This window comes from Nelusetta ayraudi, unplaced genomic scaffold (assembly GCF_046127955.1).
Source record: "Nelusetta ayraudi isolate G7.1 ecotype Tasmania unplaced genomic scaffold, CSIRO-AGI_Nayr_v1 ptg000058l, whole genome shotgun sequence".
NCBI lineage: Eukaryota > Metazoa > Chordata > Actinopteri > Tetraodontiformes > Monacanthidae > Nelusetta > Nelusetta ayraudi.
In genome coordinates, this window is record NW_027466108.1 from 687,594 (window position 1) to 710,695 (window position 23,102).

General features: G+C 44.5%; 2 protein-coding genes across 4 annotated transcripts in view; both read left to right on the forward strand.

The window, feature by feature from the left end:
- LOC142896975 (tetratricopeptide repeat protein 28-like) overlaps positions 1-7,167 on the forward strand; it is a 186,768-nt gene extending 179,601 nt beyond the window's left edge. For 2 of the 3 annotated variants that reach the window (XM_076038959.1, XM_076038961.1), the window contains 8 exons: positions 283-530; positions 761-885; positions 966-1,197; positions 1,343-1,419; positions 3,653-3,676; positions 4,373-4,502; positions 4,638-4,745; positions 4,855-7,167. In XM_076038959.1, coding sequence (XP_075895074.1) covers positions 283-530; positions 761-885; positions 966-1,197; positions 1,343-1,419; positions 3,653-3,676; positions 4,373-4,502; positions 4,638-4,745; positions 4,855-6,449 — 2,539 coding nt within the window. In that variant the 3' untranslated portion in view covers positions 6,450-7,167. The remainder of the gene's footprint in view (positions 1-282; positions 531-760; positions 886-965; positions 1,198-1,342; positions 1,420-3,652; positions 3,677-4,372; positions 4,503-4,637; positions 4,746-4,854) is intronic. The other variant, XM_076038960.1, reaches the window with a different exon arrangement.
- A 1,505-nt stretch (positions 7,168-8,672) lies between these two features.
- On the forward strand, positions 8,673-22,913 carry LOC142896956 (phosphatidylinositol transfer protein beta isoform-like). Its single transcript, XM_076038926.1, has 11 exons — positions 8,673-8,893; positions 10,752-10,782; positions 11,705-11,850; positions 12,058-12,149; positions 12,305-12,312; positions 12,425-12,499; positions 12,580-12,663; positions 14,515-14,592; positions 17,789-17,899; positions 18,071-18,193; positions 20,426-22,913. Exons 1-11 carry the CDS (start codon positions 8,874-8,876, stop codon positions 20,468-20,470), a joined length of 813 nt encoding a protein of 270 aa, XP_075895041.1. The 5' UTR covers positions 8,673-8,873; the 3' UTR covers positions 20,471-22,913.
- Positions 22,914-23,102: the final 189 nt, after the last annotated feature.

The window sequence follows — 23,102 nt, forward strand, 5'->3', positions numbered from 1 at the left end:
GTCACTATGGTAACGGTCACTAAGTAATTAAACATTTTGCCACTGTCTGCAGTGTTGCATAAATGTAAAGTGATTTAAAAAAAAAAAAAAAAATTAGAACTCCCAGTAACAATGTCCACACCAGACTAATCACACTCGAGATGAACTAAGTCGTTTAGTTTCATAGTCTTGGAAGCTGTCATTAGAAACCATAAAAGCAAATTGCATGTGAAATGCTATGTCGTTAAAATCTTCAAAGTCTCCTGATTTAATCACACGCCTCCTTTGTCTCCGTGGCTGCAGGTCGTACCAGGAGTCCAGCAGCAAAGTGACAGCAGATGGTGTGGTGGGGCTGACCAGGGCTTTCCTGGCTGCTGGTGCCCAGTGCACGCTGGTGTCCTTGTGGCCCGTGCCTGTTGCAGCCTCGAAAGTTTTTGTCCATGCCTTCTACACTGCCCTGCTGAACGGGACCAAAGCTAGCGCTGCCCTGGCAGACGCTATGAAGACTGTCCAGAGCAGCAAGCAGTACTCACACCCCTCCAACTGGGCAGGTTCGAGGCCTTGTTCACCTACGTGTGACGTTTTGCATTCTCAGTGTTGTGCCAGAAGGCATGAATAGGAAATGTTCTTAATTATCTTAAATACTGACGTCATAATATTGTGTTACTAATTTAGCATAAATGTCAAACCTTGCAGTATTCACAGTTTTTGACACTGTGACATTGTTAAATACCAAAATTAAGACTAGCTTATAATTGTGATCATTATTTTTGTATTTCAGGATACATGTTAATTGGAAATGATGTCAAGCTCAACAGCCCATCCTCCCTCATCGGCCAGGCTTTGGCTGATATTCTACAGTATCCGGAACGAGCGCGCGACGCTTTGCGAGTTTTACTTCACCTGGTGAGACTCGTGTGGTGACAAAATGTGAAAAGCGTCGCACCCGACAAGACAGCAGTGTGCTGATGCTCCGCTCGTTGCAGGTGGAGAAATCCCTTCAGAGAATACAGAACGGCCAGCGCAATTCCATGTACACTTCCCAGCAAAGTGTAGAGAATAAGGTGGGAGGCGTCCCTGGCTGGCAGGCCCTGCTGACAGCTGTGGGGTTCCGTCTGGATTCGGCAGGGCCTGGAATCCCTGCTGCGGTCTTCTTTCCTACTGCTGACCCAGGAGACAGGCTCCAGCAGTGCAGCACCACTTTGCAATCATTGTTAGGTATGTTGTTCAGCACACTCATATTAATGAAACAGCAAGCTTGAGACAGTTTTGTTTTGAACTGATGGGGTGATATTGGTTGGTTGGTCCGACTGACTGACTTGCAGGCGACTTACGCTTGACTGCCTCTGATTGTACTCCTCAGGTCTCCCACCACCAGCTCTCCAGGCCTTGTGCAAGCTCATCACAGCTTCAGAAGCAGGAGAGCAGCTAATCAACCGGGTAGGCCCCCGCACCTCTCAAATCCAGCCGCTGGATTTGGTTATAAGTTATAATATCTGATGAATTGCAATTGCAATGATACCAAGCCACGTCTACTAACAAATCGTTTTCTAAATGGCACTGATGCAAATTAAAAAATGCCTTTGTGCAAGGCATGAGCCAGTATGACATTCCTACATTTCCTACAGCTTAAATGTGCACAAATACTGTATAAGATGTCTGGTTAAAAACAACGATTCAGTTTTAAGTTGTAAAATACTTGATTTTAGTGGCTTCAGTAAACTCTGAATAAGTTTATTGTGACTTAATTTTGTGCACCAAGACCATATAAAGCCAATGTTAAAGGAGTCATAGTATTACTACACAGCATTTCAACCGAGAACAAAAAAGAACTCCACCTACTTTAGCTCCCTGGAATTAGAAACACATCTGCTGATGTACACAGTAAGTGCGAATACATATTCAGGAGAGAGCGAGGGTAGCACAGCTGCTGCAGCAAATAAGGCTGAATTAAACTTTAATGTATTCTGTTCATGTAATATTTAGCCTAATTACACTTGTGATATTACAGGTTAAAAATCTTGGGTCGGTGCTGAACCCAAAACCTGTACTCATTTCAGAGTATTCCTGTGGGATGAAAAGAGGAGTGAGGAGAAAAGCACTTGGAAGCCGCTGAAAATTAAATAGTTTAGTCATTCTGTAGACTTCTTGCAGAGCAATTTGATTTTGTGCCATCTTAATGGAAAAATCCTGACAATTCCGAGAGACAGGTCTGGGAAATCTAACCTCTTAAAGATACATTATAGCAGGATGAACTGTTTTAATTATTCAAACAATTAAAAAACACATACACACACACACTGTTTTGCTTGCCAAGTTTTACTTCTTATTTGTACAAAATAAAGAAGCCCAAATAAAATGTGAATAATTCATCATTAATCTGCCTGTCGTACGATAGTAATGCTCCTCGAATGCAGAAACCGATTGTGGTGGATTATTTTTCCTGACAGTCCTACACATAGCTTTAATAATGTGCATGTGCAACAAATGTCGAGCAAAGAATCAGCTCAGGTGTAGGAGCACTTGCACCGTGGCTGACGTAGGTGATGGGCAGGTGGATACGCACAAGGTCATGCAGATATGTTACAGATTACAGGGGGAAAAAACCTAATTACATCTAGTGGGGCTGTCAGAATAATCTCCCAACGCGTCCTCGTGTGGGAAACGCTGTCTGCATCTATTGGATCGTCCAGAGAGAGATGGGTCTTGTCACATAAAAAGTATGCGTCACACAGTGTGACAAACTAGGTTGCGAAAAGATGGATTTAATACAGACAAAAGGAGTCTCAAGACGCGTGTTGTATTTGTTTAACTGATGAGATGATTAAATTATTCCATCAGGAAAACAGTGCACAGCTGTATGATCCAGACTGAATGAATAACAAAATGAAACCGGATCTCATGGCACTATAGGAGTGAGGTGACAAGAGAAATTTCTGTCTCTAACCCTCGGGTTAGGATCACATAGTAAGATGTTATATCAACTGGCTCAGAGTTCAAGTCATATCACATTTAAACGACCCAGAGTTTTTCCTCATTTCATGGTTAGCAAGCTCTGTTTTCACTAAACCGGCATTCTGAAATAGAGCTTAATAATGAAATAAAATATCAAAATGATTGTTACTTCAGTCACTTTATGCTGAGGAATTCCTGCACTTTCAGCACGATGGAAAGTACTTGGGGTTCTGAAACCTTTTTGGGACAGTAGCATACCTTAAAACCAGTGAGCGGCTCATGCTACTGTCTACTAGCAGTGGAGAATTGGACATGTTCATTATTGCACAACACTATTGCGCTGTCTAATCCACTGAGTTGCAAATAAATCTGCAAATGCAGCATTGATTTCAAACAAGCAGTCCTTCATACACACAGGGCTCAGCTTAAAACCCCGTCTTGTTGCATCACACCACATCTCGTGACAGCAAAGAATTAATCTTACACTCCCGAGCTTTATCCCTGGTTTATGTGCAACGTGTGTCGGTCACATGATTACAGTTGTGTGGCATTCAGCTGCTTTGGTCCCTTCGACTGCTAATAGTGTTGTCGCATGAAAATGTGAAATTATCCTTCAACTACTTCTTGTGAAACTTTTGGGTTGCTTCTTGAATGGTCTGTGTGCATGCAATTAAACGCCTGTTTTCTCTTTGCTCCCTTCCTAACCTGCACTCTGAAGGCTGTTAAAAACATGGTGGCCATGGTAAGTGCGCTCTCACCTGCCTCTACTCCGTGCTGTTCTACCTCCTTTCCCAAGCACAGCCTTTTCTGCACAAACCGCATGCCAATTGTAAAGCGCCCCTGCTGTTTTCACGTTGCTCAGCTCTTGTATGCGTGAAGCGTAGAGAGTCAAACACCTGCTGCACTGTTTTGTTCACAGGTTTGTTTTTTTGTTTTTTTCATTGCCAGTTCCTGCAGGCAGATCTTAGGGATTTTGCATGTTTAAGGATTTACAGCCTCAGTTCATGAGGGCCGAGATGAATATTTCCTCTAATAATCGTGGAAAGGGAAGTGTGGAGACGAGGCACGGTTCTATTTTCTGCGCTGTTACGTCAGGTTGACAAAGGTGTCTCTGTTCCAAGGCCCATAATCTCTTAACAAAACCAGCAAGTGTGCTCCCGGGGCATGTGTAAATCCCACAAAGCTCAAACCCTTTCAGCATAACAACATGGGCTTCTGTTGCCCTCAGACCCAAAGAGCTGCTCACATACGCCAGAAAATCTCCTCGCAAAAGTCATATTGGGGAAAAAGTTTGTGCTGAGCGCCAACAAGGAGTTAATTCCAGTTGGATGTTTGAAGAACAAAAGATGTTTGATTAAAGTGATTTTCAATCAGGTTCAAAGCAGATTTTAACCATTGATGTAAGAAAAATCTTTGTCTTCTGTTCCATCCTTTGCAGCTCCACCAGGTGCTGGTCCAGCTTCAGACAGGGGAGAAAGAGCAGGATTTCTCTCTCCTTCCCATTCAGGTGTCTATCAGTGTGCAGCTATGGAGGCTGCCAGGATGCCATGAATTTCTGGCTGCTCTTGGTGAGTCGGCAGGCGGCGAAGAAAGCTGCCCTTTCCCGACGTCCACTCAGGCGTCCTCCTGTCTTTCTGGACTCGAAAGGTCAATTTTAAATACTGTCATATATTCGCTATACTCATTTCTTACTGTGCGTACAGGGTTTGACTTATGCGAGGTTGGCCAAGAAGAGGTGGTGTTGAAGACAGGCAAATTGGCCAACCGCCGCACATTGCACTTTGCCCTCCAGTCTCTGTTGGCGCTGTTTGGTAAGTTGATTCTTGATATTTCAGTTGCTTGACTAAATGTGATTTTTTTTTTCATCATCCTAAATGTCACAGATGCTTCATGTTAATCCCCTCATTCCTATGTTTTCAGACTCCACAGAACTGCCCAAGCGTCTCAGCCTGGACAGCTCTTCTTCCCTGGAGTCGCTGGCTTCAGCCCAGTCTGTGTCCAATCCCATGCCCATGGGATATTCAAGCCTCCCCTTCTCTCCCCCTTGCCTGGACAATCAGGCATCGGATGCCATCTCTGTTTATAGCCTCAGCTCTGTGGCGTCCTCTATGAGCTTCGTTTCCAAGTCAGACTGTGATTTCCTAAGTCACCGGCAGCGCAGCGGGGCCACGGCGCACTTTTCCGTCCACAAGCATCCTCACGTCCCCCGCAGTCGCTCCTCACCTCACGGGGCAGCTGCAGCAGTGGCAGGGGCCCGCGGGGATGACGAGGAATATGAGGGCTTCTCTATTATTAGCAGTGAACCACTAGGGAGTCACTGCGACTCACTGCCACTACCACCAGGCCACGGCCAGCGTCACCGCCGAGGCCGGGGAAGCGTTGTTGGGTCCAGCACAGGAGCCGGGAGAGGTTACACCGTCTCCGTGTCATCAAGGGGCAGTGTGAGCACTCCCACGTCCCCTGTCAAAACGTCCCTGGTGCCCAGCCCAAACTCGTCCTTCCAGAAGGTGGGTAAGGTGAGCAGCTCAGACACAGGCGAATCAGACCAGTCCAGCACGGAGACGGACAGCACTGTCAAGTCCCAGGAAGAAAAAACTGTCCCTCTGGATCCTCAGGAGCTCGCCCAGAAGATTCTGGAGGAGACCCAGAGCCATCTGCGCGCTGTGGGTAGTCTTCAGCGGGCTGGACCGGAGGGAGGGAACACCGGCGGAGCGTCGACTCGGAGCAGCGCCTTCCGCTCCTCAGAAACAAGTGCTTTCAGCCGTCCCAACAGCAGCGCAAGCGGCCATGCGCAGTCTTCCCCGAGACCCAAACCTCCCTCTCGCTCGTCCTCACTGCAGAAGGTGAGCTCCGGCTACAACAGTCCCGCGGTCTCAGAGTCTTCCCAGAAGGAGGGCAGTCATCCGTCACCCACTTTGGATAGCCACGCGCAGTTCAAGTTAAAGTACCCCAGCTCCCCATACAGTGGCCACATCTCTCGCTCCCCCAGCAACGTATCTCCAAGTTCTGGTCACCAGTCCCCCGCTGGAAGTGCCCCGTCCCCTGCCCTGTCTTACTCTTCGACCGGCTCTGCCTGCTCCACATCAGCAGATGCCCCAGACTTAGACCGGCTGAGAAGAGGCGTTATTGATGAGAAGGTCCAGGCTATCCACAATCTGAAGACCTTTTGGGCTAACGCTGCAGCCCAGCAACAGCAACATCTCGGCCCAGTCAGGGGCATCCACGGCGCTCCTGGACCTCTTGCTTCTGCCAGCAGAGACGTCCTGAGCCTTTTGAACCTTTCGCCGCGCCACTGCTCCCCTAGCGATACCCAAGACAGCCTGGAGCTGCAGTCACTAGACAGGGGTAGCAAGAACTCTTCCAACGGCCATCACTGCTCCAGCACCAGGAAAGTGGCCCCGTCACCCACCATTTCCACAAGCAGTAGCCCTGGTGCTCGTTCTATCCGACTACCTGCTGGCAATGGATACAAGTTCCTGTCGCCTGGAAGATTTTTCCCTTCCTCTAAATGCTAAGACATTTGAAACTATCCTATACTTTAATCTATCATTGACTATCGTGTGTGCGAAAGGTGCAGCAGTTTGGGGACCACCAGTGGTCCACAAGTGAAAAGGATTCAGTTCAACGAGCAAGGTCCTGCAAATGGGCAAGGGGACTTTTTTGAGTGTCTTGTCTCTGTGCCCATAACACTGTAAATGGCAATGAGAAATACTCCATGACCTGATACTGTGTTTGTGTGTAACTGTGTGTCAGGTAGATGTAAATGCCACCCACCTCCCCTCCAACAAAAAAAAAAAACACTTTACTGTTTGTGTGGGCCAAGTTATAACAGTTTTGACTGAGTCCCTCCATTTTATTTTTTGATTTTATTTTCAAATTTAATGGTTATTGTTATTATTGTTTGTTATTGTTATTAATATTATAATTATAATTATTATTATTATTATTATTATTATGTTTTGTAAATTAATTCCAGTGTTTCACAATCAGTATTAAGCGTTTTTATATTATTAAAAAAAGTGAACATACCTGTACCATGTAAAAATGGTTAGACTGGGAGTAAAAAAAAGATTTAATATTTTTTATTGAAATCAAGTGGGCATTTTGCCTGATTTCTTTGTGAATTGAGTGTCTGCTCTGAAGCATGGATTCTCTTGCTATTCAATGTTAAGTACCATGTATGACTTTTTAGCTCATGACTTTTTGAGATTAAACATGAAGGTTTCATGACAACCATCTGTCATTTATCAGTAAACTGTTTCAATAAAAAAAATATGTTTACTTTTTTTTGCATTTCTAACTCTTAGATCATAGGCACACTGGTCAGCGTAACAGGTTTGATTTGGACTCATCGGATCACATGACCTTTCTCCGTGGCTCCGTAGTCCAGTTATGCTCCATCACAGACTGGGGACTTTTTCCCAGCTAGTTTTACCGATTAGTGGTTTTCTTAAAGCTACACAGTTGTTCGGCCCAAATTCCTAAGTTTCCTTCACATTGTACAAATGGAAACGCTATTTCACTAGTAAACATAGCTTTAACTTCCATCTGATATTTGTCTATGATTTGACTGGAGCAATGGAAGAACATCATGTGGCCTGACGAGTTCAGATTTACCCTGTTGAGGAGTGATGGACCCATCAGGGAAGAAGAGATGCAGATGGAGTGATGTCACCCATCATGCCTGGTGCTACTGTACAAGCCTGTGGGGGCAGTGTGTAGGCTCAGCAACATTGTGTACCCAAAGAATGAGGTCAGCTCACTACCCGAATATACCGCATAACCAGGTTATTTAATCAATGGATTTTCTTTTCCCCCCTCCCTAATGGATTGATTATATACTAAGATGATAATGCCAGGACTAATGGGGCTCAAAATATCAAAGAGTAGATCAGGGAGCAGGGGGCATCATTTACCACACGTGTATTGACCACCACAGAGCCCAGACCTTAAGCCCAATAAGAGTCTTTGGGATGTGCAGAAAAAGACTTTGTGCAGTGGTTTCACTCTCCCGTCGACAATACAAGATCTTGTGGAAAAATAAATGCAACAATGTACAGAAATAAATCTTTTGACATTGCAGAAGCTTATCGAAAAACAACGCCACAGCAAAAGCTAAACACAGTCCAACAAAATATTACTGTGTGACCTTTTTTCTTGGTACCAACGGTTTTTGTTTGTTTTTTTTGGTTTGGCCAGGCAGTGCATAACTACAAAGAAACCAGTTTATCATCTTGTACCATGTTGGACATTGCTGCACTGTCGAACACACGACAGGAAGGGCGCACATGTTTAGAAAGCCAGAACTTTCTGGCAGAAACCACCAGTCGCTGTCACTTGGCAAAACAAAACAAACCCGTAAAAACAACATATCTGCCCACAAGGCAATAGTGATGGTTAGTAAATACTTACTGGGATGGGAAATTACTCACAAAATTATTTTATACAGTTTACATTTTTCCAATTCTCTCACTTGTTTATTTGGATGAGCATTGTCAATAGGGAAGATCTGGCATTTGCTGCATGGAAAATACAATTTTAAACGGTGCACTGGAAATAACACTGGGGAATTTGCTTTGATAAATGAAAGGGGACACTTATATGAGCAATTGAAGTGGAGGGAAAGAGAAACATGCCAGTCCCGCACCCAGATGGCCTGGACACGCCCCTGCCGTAGAGTCCTACCACACTAACTGCTTTGATATAGAAAAAACAGTATAAAGCGCTGATTACCTGGTGTTGTTGGATCGAACCGGACGTGCGCCTAAAGCCTGGACAAAGATGTCCATTGGTCAGCACCAATAGGTAGGTTCTTGCTTTGCCTCCTGCTAATCACCGCTCATGAGGGAGGGACCCGGGTCACAGCTGCCTGCCGCTCAAGACGTCAGCAGTCCCAACCGTTACAGAGGCAGTAACAGTGTGGAAAGGAAAGAGCGGCGATGGTCCTCATCAAGGAGTAGTAAGTGTGACGTTTCTGGCTATTTGCTGTCTCTAGATGAAACCGCCTACGCCGCCACATCGTCAAACCGCGGTATTAGTTCGGTAGGACCCTTTGTTTCGGCGGAGCGACGCGAGCGAAAAGTTTTCATTCAGTACCGTGAGATACACGAGGGAGGGATGGGTTGGTTTCAGTGCCGTTTTCTGGCCTAGCGACTCTTGACAGCGGCTTCGCAATGTGACAGCTGCTCTTCTCCCAAACGTTCACTTTGCCCAGGACCAGCTTTATCCAGCCGAGTTTCTGGCGACTCACTCTGGGTTTTGAGTCACGCACAACGACGACTTGACGGCGGCGTGTTGTGTTGATACGCCGTACAACTTTACAACTAAGTTGAGCTACGAGTTAGCTCATGCTAACGCTAGCTAACCTTTCCGTGTAGCATCGGCAGTCTTCGCGTTAGCTTCCCTGCTCTCGCCACAGGTATATTATCGCATTGCCCAATCAATAGACTTACACGTTCGAAGGTAAAATGTGCTAAGCGGTGCTGTTTCACTGAAGTGACTTGGTAGTATTTAAAAAGTTGTTCACGGCAGCCAGCCTTTAGCTGTATGAACCACAAAGTTCAGTGTGCGGGGGGAAACAAGCTCATGTTGACATTAAAGGTCTATTTAGGTGAAAACGTGAACGGCCAGTATCCTCCTTCCGTTCCGTTTTTGGCGTTCGTTTTTATTTATATCAGGGTTATCTTCCGCTTTCAAATTATTTGGATTGGTTACTTTCACTTAGTTTCCCCCCATGCAATCATTAAGGTTTTGAATGATGCTCGTACTTATGCAGTTACTCCTGTCAGTTCTCGTGGTTGAATTATTGAGGTCAAGACCTATACTTTCGTCCCCAACCGTTATTCATTTGAATGTTATGGGGTGGATGCATACGCTGGTAATGATTTCGTAACTGCTTCCAGTAATATTCAAATACCGCTGCAAGTCTGCAGGTCTCAAGCTTATGAAACTACAGCACCCGATTCTCTTGCAGCAGTTTCAACATAGTACTTTTAGCCAACATGATTGCAATTTGGCACCGCATGGCCCAAATCTCATCAAAATCTCCGTCAAGCGAAATTCATTGTGTCACATTATTGCATAACCAGCGTTATTGCAAGTCATTCATTTGTGATGTCTCCTGTTTAAAACCCGGACAGGAAAGTTTCATGTGACGTTAATGCTCTTAAGCTATTGTAGCAGCCAGCTGTAGGCTTTATGAAGATGTGCCAAGTGTCATTTGTACAAACATAAAGAGCTTTAATTAAATTAAACTGTTAAAAAAAACAACAACAAAGAACTCTGAAGTCAGAATAATAGACTTTTTGTGCACATCAGTGTAGTTGTCAACCTACCACTACATTTATACCTTGAGAGCCACCTCTTGTTGTCGGATTTTTTTTTTTGTTCATCAGGAAAAAGTTCACGCCTTTATGCTTCCCACAAGGTTTGGAATGTGTCCTGTCATTATTCGTAAGCAGAGTTTCCCTCTCCAAGTAGCTGCACCCGCTGTCTGTTTTTTTGTTTTTGTTTTTCGTCTAAATTGCTTACAGCTTCATGTTTTTCTCCGAAATTTTGTGGCAATGTCCATTATTTCTGCTCTGCATGTAGCGCTTTCATTCGTCACCTCTGGGACCAACACCATGTCAAAGTCAGGGAGAGATTTACTGTATTGATTACACACTTCTTCAAGAAAAATTTTGTGCACTGTTGAAGTGATGTCTTGCAGGTCAGACTGCAGCTTGTTATTTTATCTTCCTGTGTAATGACTGCCTTTTGTAAACTGGTGGTGTTTGACTGTAACAGTACTTACCTCTCCCTCTCGCTCTCTCTCGCAGCCGTGTGGTTTTACCCTGTAGCGTTGAAGAGGTGAGTCATTTCTTGTATGATGATGGGAACCAAACCAAAAGCTTATAAAGTGTATACATGGAAGATTTTTTACAATAAATTAATATTTACAGAAGTAGTATTAGCAGCTCTTGCACACTTGGATCATCTCTGGAGTAGCAAATGTGGTCAAGCCTTCATTCCTCATCTGGTTTCAGAATGAGTCGCATTTAGTAACAATGAAGACTGTGGCAAGTCTCTCCTGTACATTGTAAGATTAATGTTACTCTCAATGTTAAATGTAAGTGAATAATGACTGTGTGTTAATTATCTGTGTTTGACTTCTGGTTTCTAGTAAAGTCAAACAAGAACATGATTGTTGTGTTATGCTTGTTCTACAAGGGCCAATAGATCTCCATGTTTATAAATAAGATGTCTCGGGTTCATACTTCTGCCTTTATATTGTCTCTCTCTCTCTCTCTCTCTCTCTCTCTCTCTCTCTCTCTCTCTCTCTCTCTCTCCCCCTTTCTCTCTCTCGTCCTCGTCTTTCAAATGCATGTTTAACTGCAAATATTTGAAAACCTCTGTCTGCCACCCTCTCTATTTAGTCATGTTTGGGTGGCAGACAGAGGTTTTCAAATATTAGCATTGACCCAGACTGTCGAAGCTCTACTTACATTTTTATGATTTTATTTTTATTTTTATAAGCTCGTGTGACTCATGCAGTTCATTATCTCAGCACATTTTACGACTCTGCAATCCATTACAAGACAGGAGCGCACAGTAGTCGGCAACACATCAATTTATGTTGTATTTTAATGTCCAGATCGGATGACAGCTGGTGTGCCACCAGTCATTTTTCATACTGGATGTACAATTTTAGTAGGATTAGGTTTTATTCTTAAAAAAAAAAGAAAGAAACGAAACGTTGTTGTGATTCGTTGTGTTGTGTGATTGTGTACAGTATCAAGTGGGACAGCTGTTCTCTGTGGCAGAGGCAAGTAAAAATGAGACGGGTGGTGGTGAAGGAATTCAGGTCCTAAAAAATGAACCCTATGAAGTAAAGGGCGAGAAAGGACAGTACACACACAAACTCTACCATATAAAGAGGTATGTTGGTTTCTTTTTTCCTCCAGTCATTTTCCTGACTTCTGATTTTTTTTTTGTTGCAATTGCACAAGACTACCTCACGGTGGCAGTGCTGACTCTTATTTTAAAAGAAAATGGCAAATTTCTTGTGTGCACATTTTTCTACCCCAGCCTTGTTTATTGTGGATGTTTTGTCACGACTGTGTATTTCTCCTCTCTCCCTGACAGTAAAGTCCCAACATTTCTAAGGATGCTGGCTCCCGAAGCTGCCTTCATATTCCATGAAAAAGCTTGGAATGCCTACCCCTACTGCAAAACAGGCAAGTTCACCTCTATAAAGAAACATCAGCCAAATTGATTCAAACCTATTGTTTTTTCCTGGTCTTGCATGATTAGAATTTTTTTAGTGTCGTTATAAATGTCAATGAAATAATATATATATTTTTTTTCTGTTACATGTTTGCATTGGATTCAGTTGTAACGGTATGTGGCCTTCTTGTTGGGTTTGATCAATCATCCAAATTTCAAGCTCAAGCATTAAGATAATTAATCTTCTTCAATTTTTTTGTTCCCTTCACTGTGTGCGGCCCTGAAGAATGAGTACATGAAAGATGATTTCTCTATCACCATTGAGACGTGGCACAAACCAGACCTTGGACAACAAGACAATGTGAGTGTCTTTGCATCACTGGTGAATCCAGTCTCATAAGTTGGCAACCTTGTCTAACTTGTCGTCTGATGCTTGTCCAGGTGCATAAGCTGGAGGGTTCCAAGTGGAAGGACGTGACTGTCGTGCCCATTGACATTACTGACAGAAGTTCAGTGTCAGCTGCTGTAAGTAAAAGCTCCTCCTGCCTGTCCAATTAATGAAGCACTTTAGCTCCACCGTGTGGACAAACCACGTCCATGCCAATGTATTTGCCCATCCCATTTCACTCGCATACATATTATTACATTATGCATATTCTTACATGCACGCCTGTTATTCAACTGAATATTTGTAAAGAAACCACAACAATACATCACATTAACTTTAGCTTTAAGAATACATTTTTTGACAGACAGAATTACTTGTGACAATGGTTACAAACAGCCATAGTGCCACAATAAAACTCCTCAACAGTATAGATAACAGATTTGCTGACATGGGCAACAGAAGAAATGCCATTTGATGTTCAAGTGTCTGTTTTCCAGCATGTGTTAGAAAACCCCGGATTCTAGATTAATTCTACATTGAATCAATGTAATAAGAGTGTAACACTCACCCAAAACCTTCAAAGCTTTGCAAATCCTGAGAAGTTGCGCCGATGGCCTGTCAAAATAAGAGTTTTTAGCATTCTGTTTGCAATGCCCAAATTCTGAGATATTTCACGCTATTGCTCCCGTTCAGCATCACGTTGCCTCATTTCACCGCGGCTACTGCGCGCACACGTGTGGCTATTTGGTGTGGAGGCACCGGCTCATGCGTATGTGTGTGCGTGCGTTTGTTTGTTGTCGGCGGTGGGCTAACGAGGAGGAGGTGTCTGCCTCGCTGCGGGAGTGTGTTGTGTCTGAGGACCCCATCAGCCCTCAGCCTCGGGCATGGCTGCAGGGCCTGCGGCGCGCCGCCAGCACAGATGAGTTTGTTGGCGTAATTAAACCTCACAGTGTTGCGCGCGCCGGAACTAGACAAACACGGGCGCTCAACTGCTCACGAGCACCCGCTTTTTGCACAAAGAATGGGCCCTTTATGTCTAGCGCCGCACATCGATTCACAGCCCTCATTAGTGCCGCACAGCGTATTGTTACAGTGATGGAGCGTGCCGTATTAAAACAGCTGAGCTTGTGTGCGCGCCCGCACGCATCCCTGGTATCTGTCTTTCCACACATTTGGCACCATCATGTTGGCTGATAGCCCTGAAAAATTGCTTTTAGCTGGAGGCATATCATGATTTATTTAAAATTGCAGGGCCCCTGAGTTTCTGATCATTTGAAAGCCATTTCATTTATTTCTATTTCTTATGCCAGCGCCATGAGTCCATTTGGATATTTGTCACGTGATGGCAAATATACTCAATGTGCTTCTAATGATTTCAGTGTCACTGCATTTAAACATACGCCTAATTTTAGGCGGCAGTGTGACTCACCACCTCTTTAACCAGGCAGGTCAATTAAGAACAGATTCCTATTCACAATGATGGCCTGACTCTAAACAGGTGCCTCGCAGCTTTCAGTGTATTAGGGAGACAGTGGGTTCCTAAGAATAAGTCTGGTGCTAAGAAGAGCACACTGGAGGACGGTAGTGGAGAGCAACAACACCACGTGCACATTTAAAGGCACAGTGTTTAAGATGTCCAATTCTGTACGGAAAAGCGCAAGCTGTCTATGTCAAGGTGTCTAATCACTTTCATGTAGCCTCTCTTGTTTTTGTCAGTCTCAAAAGCTCTCATGGAGGAAAACAATATCCTCTCTTCCTGAATGACACTGATGATGGAAAAGATTTTACTCATTTATTTTTCCTGTTTTTTGTTTTTTGTTTTTTTTAACACTTTAATGGCATGAAAATGTTTCATGGATATCCGTCTGATTCAAATCCAAAACCCCCCAAAAAATGAACACATTCAAGTTTGTTGACGATTTGGAGCCTGTCCAACATGCAAAATTTGTGGGAATGACTTAAAATCGTTTTTTTCCCCCTCATTGTAGGACTACAAGCCAGAAGAGGACCCCGCCATGTTCAAATCAGCAAAGACCGGCAGAGGACCCCTCTCTCCTTCCTGGATGGTAATGACTGTTTTTTGAGCATTTGGGCAAAAGATTAAAATCGTGCAGAATTGCAAATGCCTTTTAGTGTCTCTCCTGCTCACTGTCAACGACATGAAACGTAGTCCCTTCACATCTGTACCACATGTATGTACCTGTGGAATGTTTTCACAAGATGTGGAATCGATCTGTACTGTTGAAGGAAATTATACCATACCCTTGATAGTTTATTTTATTTTATTATTATTTTTGAAATATCAATATAGACCTAACATTTTGAGTGATAAAGTGTAGTGCAGTCGGAATACACAGGTCCTGTGATATAGAGCTATAGAGATGGCACATTAAATTACAACGCAGCAGAAAAATCTTGGCCCATAAACAGTGGCACAGCACACAACATTTAGCAGTAACGCAATGACTTATTCACTCGTGCCCTCCTTTGAAGCTTCACCATGAGATTATAAGCACAGAAAAACTGTGATGTCCATATGCGTCGTAACCATGCTGACACATTCAGCTTCATCCATGGAATACACCCAAAAGCAAAGATGTGAACGTTTTATCATCACAGGCCGTTTTACGGGAAATACTTTTTTCCATTCTGCTGTAATGGCAACAAAGTACAATTACATCTATGTAAAGGAAGCAAGCTTGCAGGACAAAACTTGCATGTAACCCGTTCATCACATCTGTTGATACTTGCCCCTCGTGCCAGAATCAGACTAGAGGAGTTCAGAAATCTTGATCACTTGAAATTAGTCACTGCAGCGACTTGCAGTATCCCGTTGTGTGTGTGTGTGTGTGTGTGTGTGTGTGTGTGTGTGTGTGTGTGTGTGTGTGTGTGTGTGTGTGTGTGTGTGTGTGTGTGTGTGTGTGTGTGTGTGTGTGTGTGTGTGTGTGTGTGTGTGTGTGTGTGTGTGTGTGTGTGTGTGTGTGTGTGTGTGTGTGTGATTCAGAATCACATCATATCAGTCCATACAGTCTGAGCCAAACATGGCTCATAAGATGGATAATAAGCAAAATGTCTTGAGCCTGAGAAGATGGTGATACCTCAAAGGTCCAGAAGGAGGAAATTCCCCAGTATTTAGAAAAGATTCAAATCTAAGCACACAGAATAATCTATGTTGAAACATTGCGTAAAAGGAAAAATATCTTATGAAATCACCACTAACATGATTTTTTTTTTTCTTACTTTTTTCCCATTCATTTAAATCTTAATCGTTGAGACTCATTTTTTCCTCAGCACCGCAATGACCCTTAACAAGCGCGGCAGCTCTGCGCTCGGGCTGCTTCACAGAGCTGTGGAAGGCGGAACTGTAGGGCGGCTGTTTGATGAAGACAAATCACCTCTTTCTCAGCTCTAATTGGCTGTAATAGAAATTTCTAGTCACCGGGTCAGATAAAGGTTGTTCTCCAAGCTCCGGCTGCCAGACTCTGTTTGTCAGGAGACAGAGACAGAAATTGGAGAGGGGCCGTGATGGGGTATTGATTCTGAATTTGACAAGTAGAAATTCTATATAGAGACTGATTGCATTTTCGATGGAAAGTAATATGTCAACAAGACGTAGCTGGTCCACGAGGAGGAAGAGCGTCTGTGCCGCTGCCCCGCTGCAGAAAAACCCACTGAACCCGCCCGCCCCTCAAACTAGTCCTGCTCACTGCTGGAGCGCCGAGGACTTTGTGCGCCGCTGCCGAGCCCCGAACGCTTCTCCACGGGGAACTTTTCTGCGCTTGAAGAATTCCGACAGAACAAAGGCAGCCCAAACAGCTTTTAAAAAGTGTGAATAAAGAAGCGCAAGTTTATATATTTTTTTTGTGTTTTTTAATTAGATCACTTTCCCGTCTGCTGTGGACACAGAAAAAAGGCTGTTTTGAAAAGGTGAAGAAGAGGGGGGGGGGGAGAGTAAGAAAAAGTCGTCATTTGACAACAGAGGCACAATTTCTGCCTGCCTCTCGGAGCAATGAAACTCTTGTCTATCTCTGCATGCACACATGCTCGCATATCGGCGCCCTTTGTATTTCTGAAAACTTCTGCTCCTTTGAGTGGGGCACGGAGAGGGAGAGAAGAAATGTCACCGTAAGCGTTTTGATGTCGGGAGGCGTTTCATGTGAAGTTCTCCTTTAGCGATGACAACTTTTCTAAACCCACTGCAAATTTAGAAATGTTTCTCATTCCACCCCCCACCCCACCCTCCCTCTCTCGCTCCCCCCTCCCCTCCTCAGTGATCGCGGCATGAAACGGCAGCAGGATGAGGGCGATCGCGGCGGGTCTGTGGCATTTTCTCTTGCAATCTGAGCCAGAATAGAGTGATTAATTAAACAGGTGTGTGTGTGTGTGTGTGTGTGTGTGTGTGTGTGTGTGTGTGTGTGTGTGTGTGTGTGTGTGTGTGTGTGTGTGTGTGTGTGTGTGTGTGTGTGTGTGTGTGTGTGTGTGTGTGTGTGTTCTGGGGAGGGTGGGGAAGGGGCGGTGAGCAGGTCCTAGGTGTTAATAATGTAACCGGCTTTGCACCGCGACACCCTTATCGCTTCGCGAGCGGCGTTTTATCTGCCTTCTGTGGCCACAAAGGCTTTGCCTGTCGGGAACGGTGTCGCTGTCAGGGTGGAGGAAGAAATAGTCCCTTCATCTGGAGTTTATCCACTTTGCTCTGCCCTCCACCCCCCCACCCCTTCCTCTCTCTCCTCACCACCTCCTCCTCCTCTGCTTCTCTTCTTCAGAGGGAGGCAGAGTGCAAGAGGCAGTGGATGGATTTAGAAAGTGTTGCAGATTAGGGCACTTTTATCTGTGCACAGCACATCTTCATATTGATAATTATTTCAGCAAGCTGCACACCCAGAGCATTATGTATTAATAATTTTCTTTTTCCCGTTGTTTTGAACACAGCTGAGATGAGTGTAAAATAATGTACTCCCAGCCTCCTGCTGCTTCCAGACGCTTCTCTCCTTGGAAAGTTTCTGTCAAGTTTTGCTGATTTATTCACCTTTTGATTAAACTTTAAAAGTCCGGTGTTGTACAAAATGTTTCACGTTTTCTAACAATTCTAAATGTGTGGCCTGTTAGTGTGCCGGAGATGAGAGAAGTCTTAATACACTTTTTTTCCATCATCATTAGTGCAGCACTCTCCACTTGGAATGTCTGTCTGTCATGTTACAGGTGTGTCTATATATAATATATGTATTTCTTTGTTCTTCTTGTCATTTGTTGTTCCACTCATAGAAGGAGCTGGTGAATAACTCCGACTGCCCGAGGATGTGTGCCTACAAACTAGTCACTGTCAAGTTCAAGTGGTGGGGCCTGCAGACCAGAGTGGAGAACTTCATCCACGAAGTTCGTAAATCTTATCTTGTCAAACATACAAACAAGAAATGATACTACTGAGACCAATCTAAAAGTTCACATTTATTTTGTATGTTAAAAGAATTGTGTTTTTCGTGTTCCTCCGATAGTATCGACGCAGATTTATTGATCGTAGCTAAACCGTGTTTTGTGCCTCCCCAGCAAGAGAAGAGGATCTTCACTAACTTCCACCGTCAGCTCTTCTGCACCATTGATAAGTGGGTGGACCTGACGATGGATGACATCAGGAAGATGGAGGCCGACACACAGAGAGAACTGGAAGAGGTGAGCGCATGTATCAAAAGGACTGGATGACCTCCTCCCCTACCTGGAACAAAATGCGTCCTGTCCAATTTTATTTCTTATAAATGACTGAGATTTAGTTGAACTGTGAGAAACACTCGGAACACGATAATGGTGGTTACTGCTGTTCTGAGGTAAATGCCTCTGTAGCCCCTGCTTCAATTAGTCCAAATTAAAAAGTTGTTCTCCCTTCAGGATTTCCAGTGCAAACTCTTCAATCCTGAGTTTCTTTAACAATCCAGTTTATGCTGCAAAGAACGCACTTATTTGGTAACATAATCTCGACTGTTTCCGCTGAAGTTTCCCAGACTTTGTATGTGATTTTCTGTCTGCAATTTTGTCCAGATGCGTAGGAATGGCCTCTTGCGAGGTACAAAGGCTACAGACTCATAACCAGGCCAAGTGTAGGTCTGAATGTTGCTGTGTAAGTTCTCATCAGTGGAGGCCGTTTTTCTGTGGAGTAGGGAAGCACCTCCTGCTGGGCTTTCTGCACGGCTGGGCAATTATGACAAGAATCGTAATCACAGTTATTTAAATGATTTTCAAACCCTTATTTTAAAATACAATTTACTTGATTCAAACCATTAAAATACTATGTTGACGTTAACCTTAACATCAGTAAACTTAAAGTAATTTTATTTCACAAATGGTAAGTAATGTTTGAGGTAAATTTCGAATGCACAGTGATTTATAGCCATGTTGTTATTCATTTTAAAATAATGTCCTTCTATACTCCCCAGAATGAGTCGTATGTCGGTCAGTTCTTCTCTCATCCCTTTAGATTGGAACAATAACCGCATAGTCCTGTAATAATCATTCTAGCTTGATGTTCTTGATTATTGAAAGCCAAGATTGTGGATAATTGCCCAGCCGAGGGTTCGGTTCCTTCACACACCGGTGCTGCTCTCACTGTTTAGTGTTTCACGGCCTCTCGCTCCAATTGGGTGTGGTGAGGCCTTTCCACTTCTCACCCTAGAGGGGAAAGCAGTCAATAACATTTTTTGAGAATCGGGACTTATTGAAATGTATTTGGCGAGCGACCCTGTGAAACCTGCTGCCAATTGACTGGATTGTCTGTTGTGTGCCGGTCAGCCGGTCGTCCTCTCAGTGTCTTCTACATCTTCCCAAACTTTTCCTTTCACACACCAAGCGGTGGCCAGTAGTTCAAAACATAAACAGACGAGGAACCAAAAGTCTCAGGTTTGGATTCCTGGCATCGCGTTCTTCATTGAAAGGTCCTGGAGCTTTTGCTCTTGGAAATAGTCAAATTTTCAGAGTGGGGATATTTTGGCTGCGCACGGTGAGCAAGGAGGAATCCGCGCTGCGCTCGGCCAAAGTGGTCAGTCTGAAACATTCCTGGCACGTGACCAACGTTGCAGGATTTTGTTTCGAGCATGTGTTTGCCATTTTCTTTTGGAAGAAAAGCAACAAAAACCAGAAGGACGGCGGTCAGAGGGGCTGCGGTGAGGAGGGTGACGAGGCCCCCGGCTCCAGGGTGCAGTAAGACTGTCCGAGTGCACGGTAGAGCGGCCGCTCAGGCTCTTAACTGGACTGTACTGGTTTACTGCCCTTTTATTGGATTACTGTGGTCAGGTGTGGGATGCAGGGATAGCAGAGGGCCAAAGAAGGGGGTGGGGGGGGGCTTCAAGATGGCTCCCCTTCCCTCTCATTAACATACAAATGGAATCCTGCAGTTGAGAAGAAGTCTGTGGTGTGATTGGGGGGGTGTTGGCGGATGCAGAATCGGGGGGGTGAATCCTCACGCCGTCTCATCAGATCCGTCTATTGCTCCATTTAGAGCCGCTGCCGCTGGTCTCAACTGTTCCATTAAGGTGTTGGGCTATCAGATTCCAACACTAATTGACTTTCCAAAGCCATCAGTCAGTCTCCAGGTGGGACAATCTCAAAGCGCCGCCTTTATCTAGAACAAACCAGGAGCCCCACGCCAAGCATATGTGTGTTCTTTTTTCCTCTCTCTCTCTTTTCCAAAAGAGGTGATGGTTTTGTTTGCACAAGACAATTTTTGCCCGTTTCCACTTGCCGATGTGTCGTGCGAGGGATCGGGATGAGCCTTCCACGCGGTGCCAGTCATCCACCAGACCTGCTCTCACCTGTTTTGACTTGCTTCTCTCTCTCTCTCTCTCTCTCTCTCTCTCTCTCTCTCTCTCACTCTCTCTCCCTCTCCCTCTCCCTCTCTCTCTCCTCCCCCTACAGCTTCGCAAACAGGGCAAGTTACGAGGAACTTCTGCTGCGGACTAGTGAGATGCTTTCTTTTTTTTTTTAAGAACACCCATCATGACGACGACAACGGCGACAGACTGAACTCTTTCTAGTGACACTTTTCTTTTTACCCCGAGCTAGAGCTGGAGGGACAAGCGGAGCCGCTTGTGTGGTCGTTCCCCGGCGTGGCGAACACCGGGACAGTTGCTGGACCAAACACAACCTCTCAATTATTTTCCACTCGTTATTCGTTCATGTTAGTTTTATTTTATTTTTTTACCGTTTGTTTTCGACCCCCAAAAAAAAACATTCCTCCCCAGGTGCCCTCCGCGACCTCTCTTTGTCTTCTCATCGCATTGGTTTTTTTAACTGTACGCCCCGCGGTTAGCATTCCCCAGCGTGAGTGTGTCAGTTTGTCATACTCGTGTTCTCTCCTGCAGCAGCAGCAGCAGCAGCCCTCTATTAAGAGATTACTAACAGCGTTTGGCTCGGCGGCACGTCGTAACCCCTCCCTCATCGCCCCGCCCCCAACCCAGAGTGCTGCATCTCATTAACACTGACAATCATGCCTGTGCAGGTATTCACTCTTGCTCTCTCTTCTCTTATTCTTCTTCTTCTTCTTTTAACCCGCTCACACGCGTGCATGCACGGAAAGCAATTGCGAGAGGTCTGTACCGTGCACGCGCCCACAGGTGTGGATGCCTTTGCGGTGACACGATTGGCCCCAAAAGCTGAAGCCGGGCAAATCTGTGCAAGCTCGTTCGGCTAGACGATGATGCCACTTCGGAAGCGTTTTTCATGAGCGACTGGCTTTTTCTTTTTTCTCTCTTTCTTTTTCTTAATTGCTTTTCTGAACACACGCACACGCAACGTACCATACCATACAGAATTCACCCCTCTGGCAGATGTCGCCTGCACTCAAAGCCACAGATGGTGCTCCACCCTCCCAGCCTCTGCCACAAGCTGCACTGCACTGCACTGCACCCCCCGAATCATCTGCTTGTCCGAGGTAGCTGCTCTAACAGTGCAGTTACTGATTGCTGTCCGCTCAGCAGCGCCCCCATCTGCACCACCAGCTGCGTTACTTGTCTGAGTGGTGGTGTTGGGGCTGGGCATGCTAGCAGCTTTTCACTGTCTTGCTCTATCTACCTCTGTTTTTTATTTTTTTGTTTTTTTTGTTTTTTATCCTCACTGGCTGTTTTTCCGGACACTTAAACTGTTAGCATTAGCTTTTCAACTGCTACTTGTTAGCTGTGGCAGGCGGACCTTTATGAGCAACGTTCTTTTGCAGTGCCTCTTTTTTTATTCCACCCCTTTTACCTCTGCACAGCATTCCCTGATCTGTGGCGGTGCAATTATTCTTTTTGCGAGAGCAGAAAAAAAAAAAGTGCAAGTTGCAGCTGGTGCGCTGTTGATCCTGATCAGCTGACCTGCCATATTCACCACTTTCCAACTGGAGACCATCTGAATGAAGTGGCGCTGCAGTTTACTCACCAGTCTTGCGTATAAATTGCAAGTGGTTTGCTTATTCCATCTCTCCTGGTGTTTAGAATAATTGTGGCCCCCCCGCCACGCCACCCCCTCCCCCCCTTTCCTTTCTTTATTTTTTTTCTGTTTCTAAGTTTCTTTTCATTTGTTTTTCCTTTCAATGGAACGCTCTGGACTCGGACATCCAAATGTTTTTATTTTTCTGTGAGCTGCATGAGAGAATGTGATCAGTCCCGTAGCTCCAGATTAGCTTTTGTCCACAGCGGGAACAGATTTGACGTGTTTACATAGTTTCCAAAATTATGGTAGTATAGGAAAAAAAAAAATGTTACGGCACTTATCTGTGCCAGTGTTTTGTTTTTTTTTTCTCCGTTAAAAGAAAATCTTCTCAGGTGAACAATGCAACACAAGAGTCTTTTTCATAGTGTTACACATCAGTTGCCTCAAACAGTTGGCTTCTATTCACTATAATATATTCTGTTCAGTGGGAATTTTGGAAGTACTGTCCCAGCGTGATGGGAAAGGGTTGTAGTGTAGGCTGTTGTATTATTTTTTTAAATCACACTATCTGAGACAGTGGGTCGGAAGTACTGTACTGGGATTGATTGCTTGTGTCTCAGTACAGTGCGAAACAGTTCTCTTTCAGTGTTACCAATGTTCCTTAGGCTATCCTAATGATTCCTGCTAATCTGCAGAACACAGAAACCAGCGGCTAAAGAGAACAACTACAACTAATGGGTTTAACGTCATCCAGGATCGTGATATCGAGAGGAGGAAAGATTTGCAGCTGTATAGTCGTGTCCTAATTTATGAACTCTCCAACTCTTAATTGTCTTAAGTGATTGCTTTTAAATGTTTCTGATCAGCTTTTGGAAATCAGGGGATGTGGTAGCGAATGTATAACATTTTGTGCCTTTTCAGTCTGTGGATTTTTTGTGTGCCTTCGAGTCTATATAATGTATCTAAATATTAAATAAATTTCTCTGTCCACAAAGTTTGCTTCCTGTGATGCCACTATTCACTATTCCACACTGTTAGATGTCGAGGCTGAGGTATTTTTAGAACTGTCTATACTCTGCTCCTTTTATGTTAAGGTTTTGTCTCGTCTGATTGTTTTTAATGGATGAGCTGTAGCGATCTGTCACTGTCCGCCAGCTTGAATAGGATGATGTCCTCCCTTTTC

Excerpts from the sequence above, each read along its gene's own strand:
- LOC142896956 (XM_076038926.1), top strand. The coding sequence starts at position 8,874 with ATGGTCCTCATCAAGGAGTA. Across the intron at positions 10,783-11,704 it reads TACCCTGTAGCGTTGAAGAG|TATCAAGTGGGACAGCTGTT; the intron begins GTGAGTCATTTC and ends GATTGTGTACAG. Across the intron at positions 14,593-17,788 it reads CCCTCTCTCCTTCCTGGATG|AAGGAGCTGGTGAATAACTC; the intron begins GTAATGACTGTT and ends TTCCACTCATAG.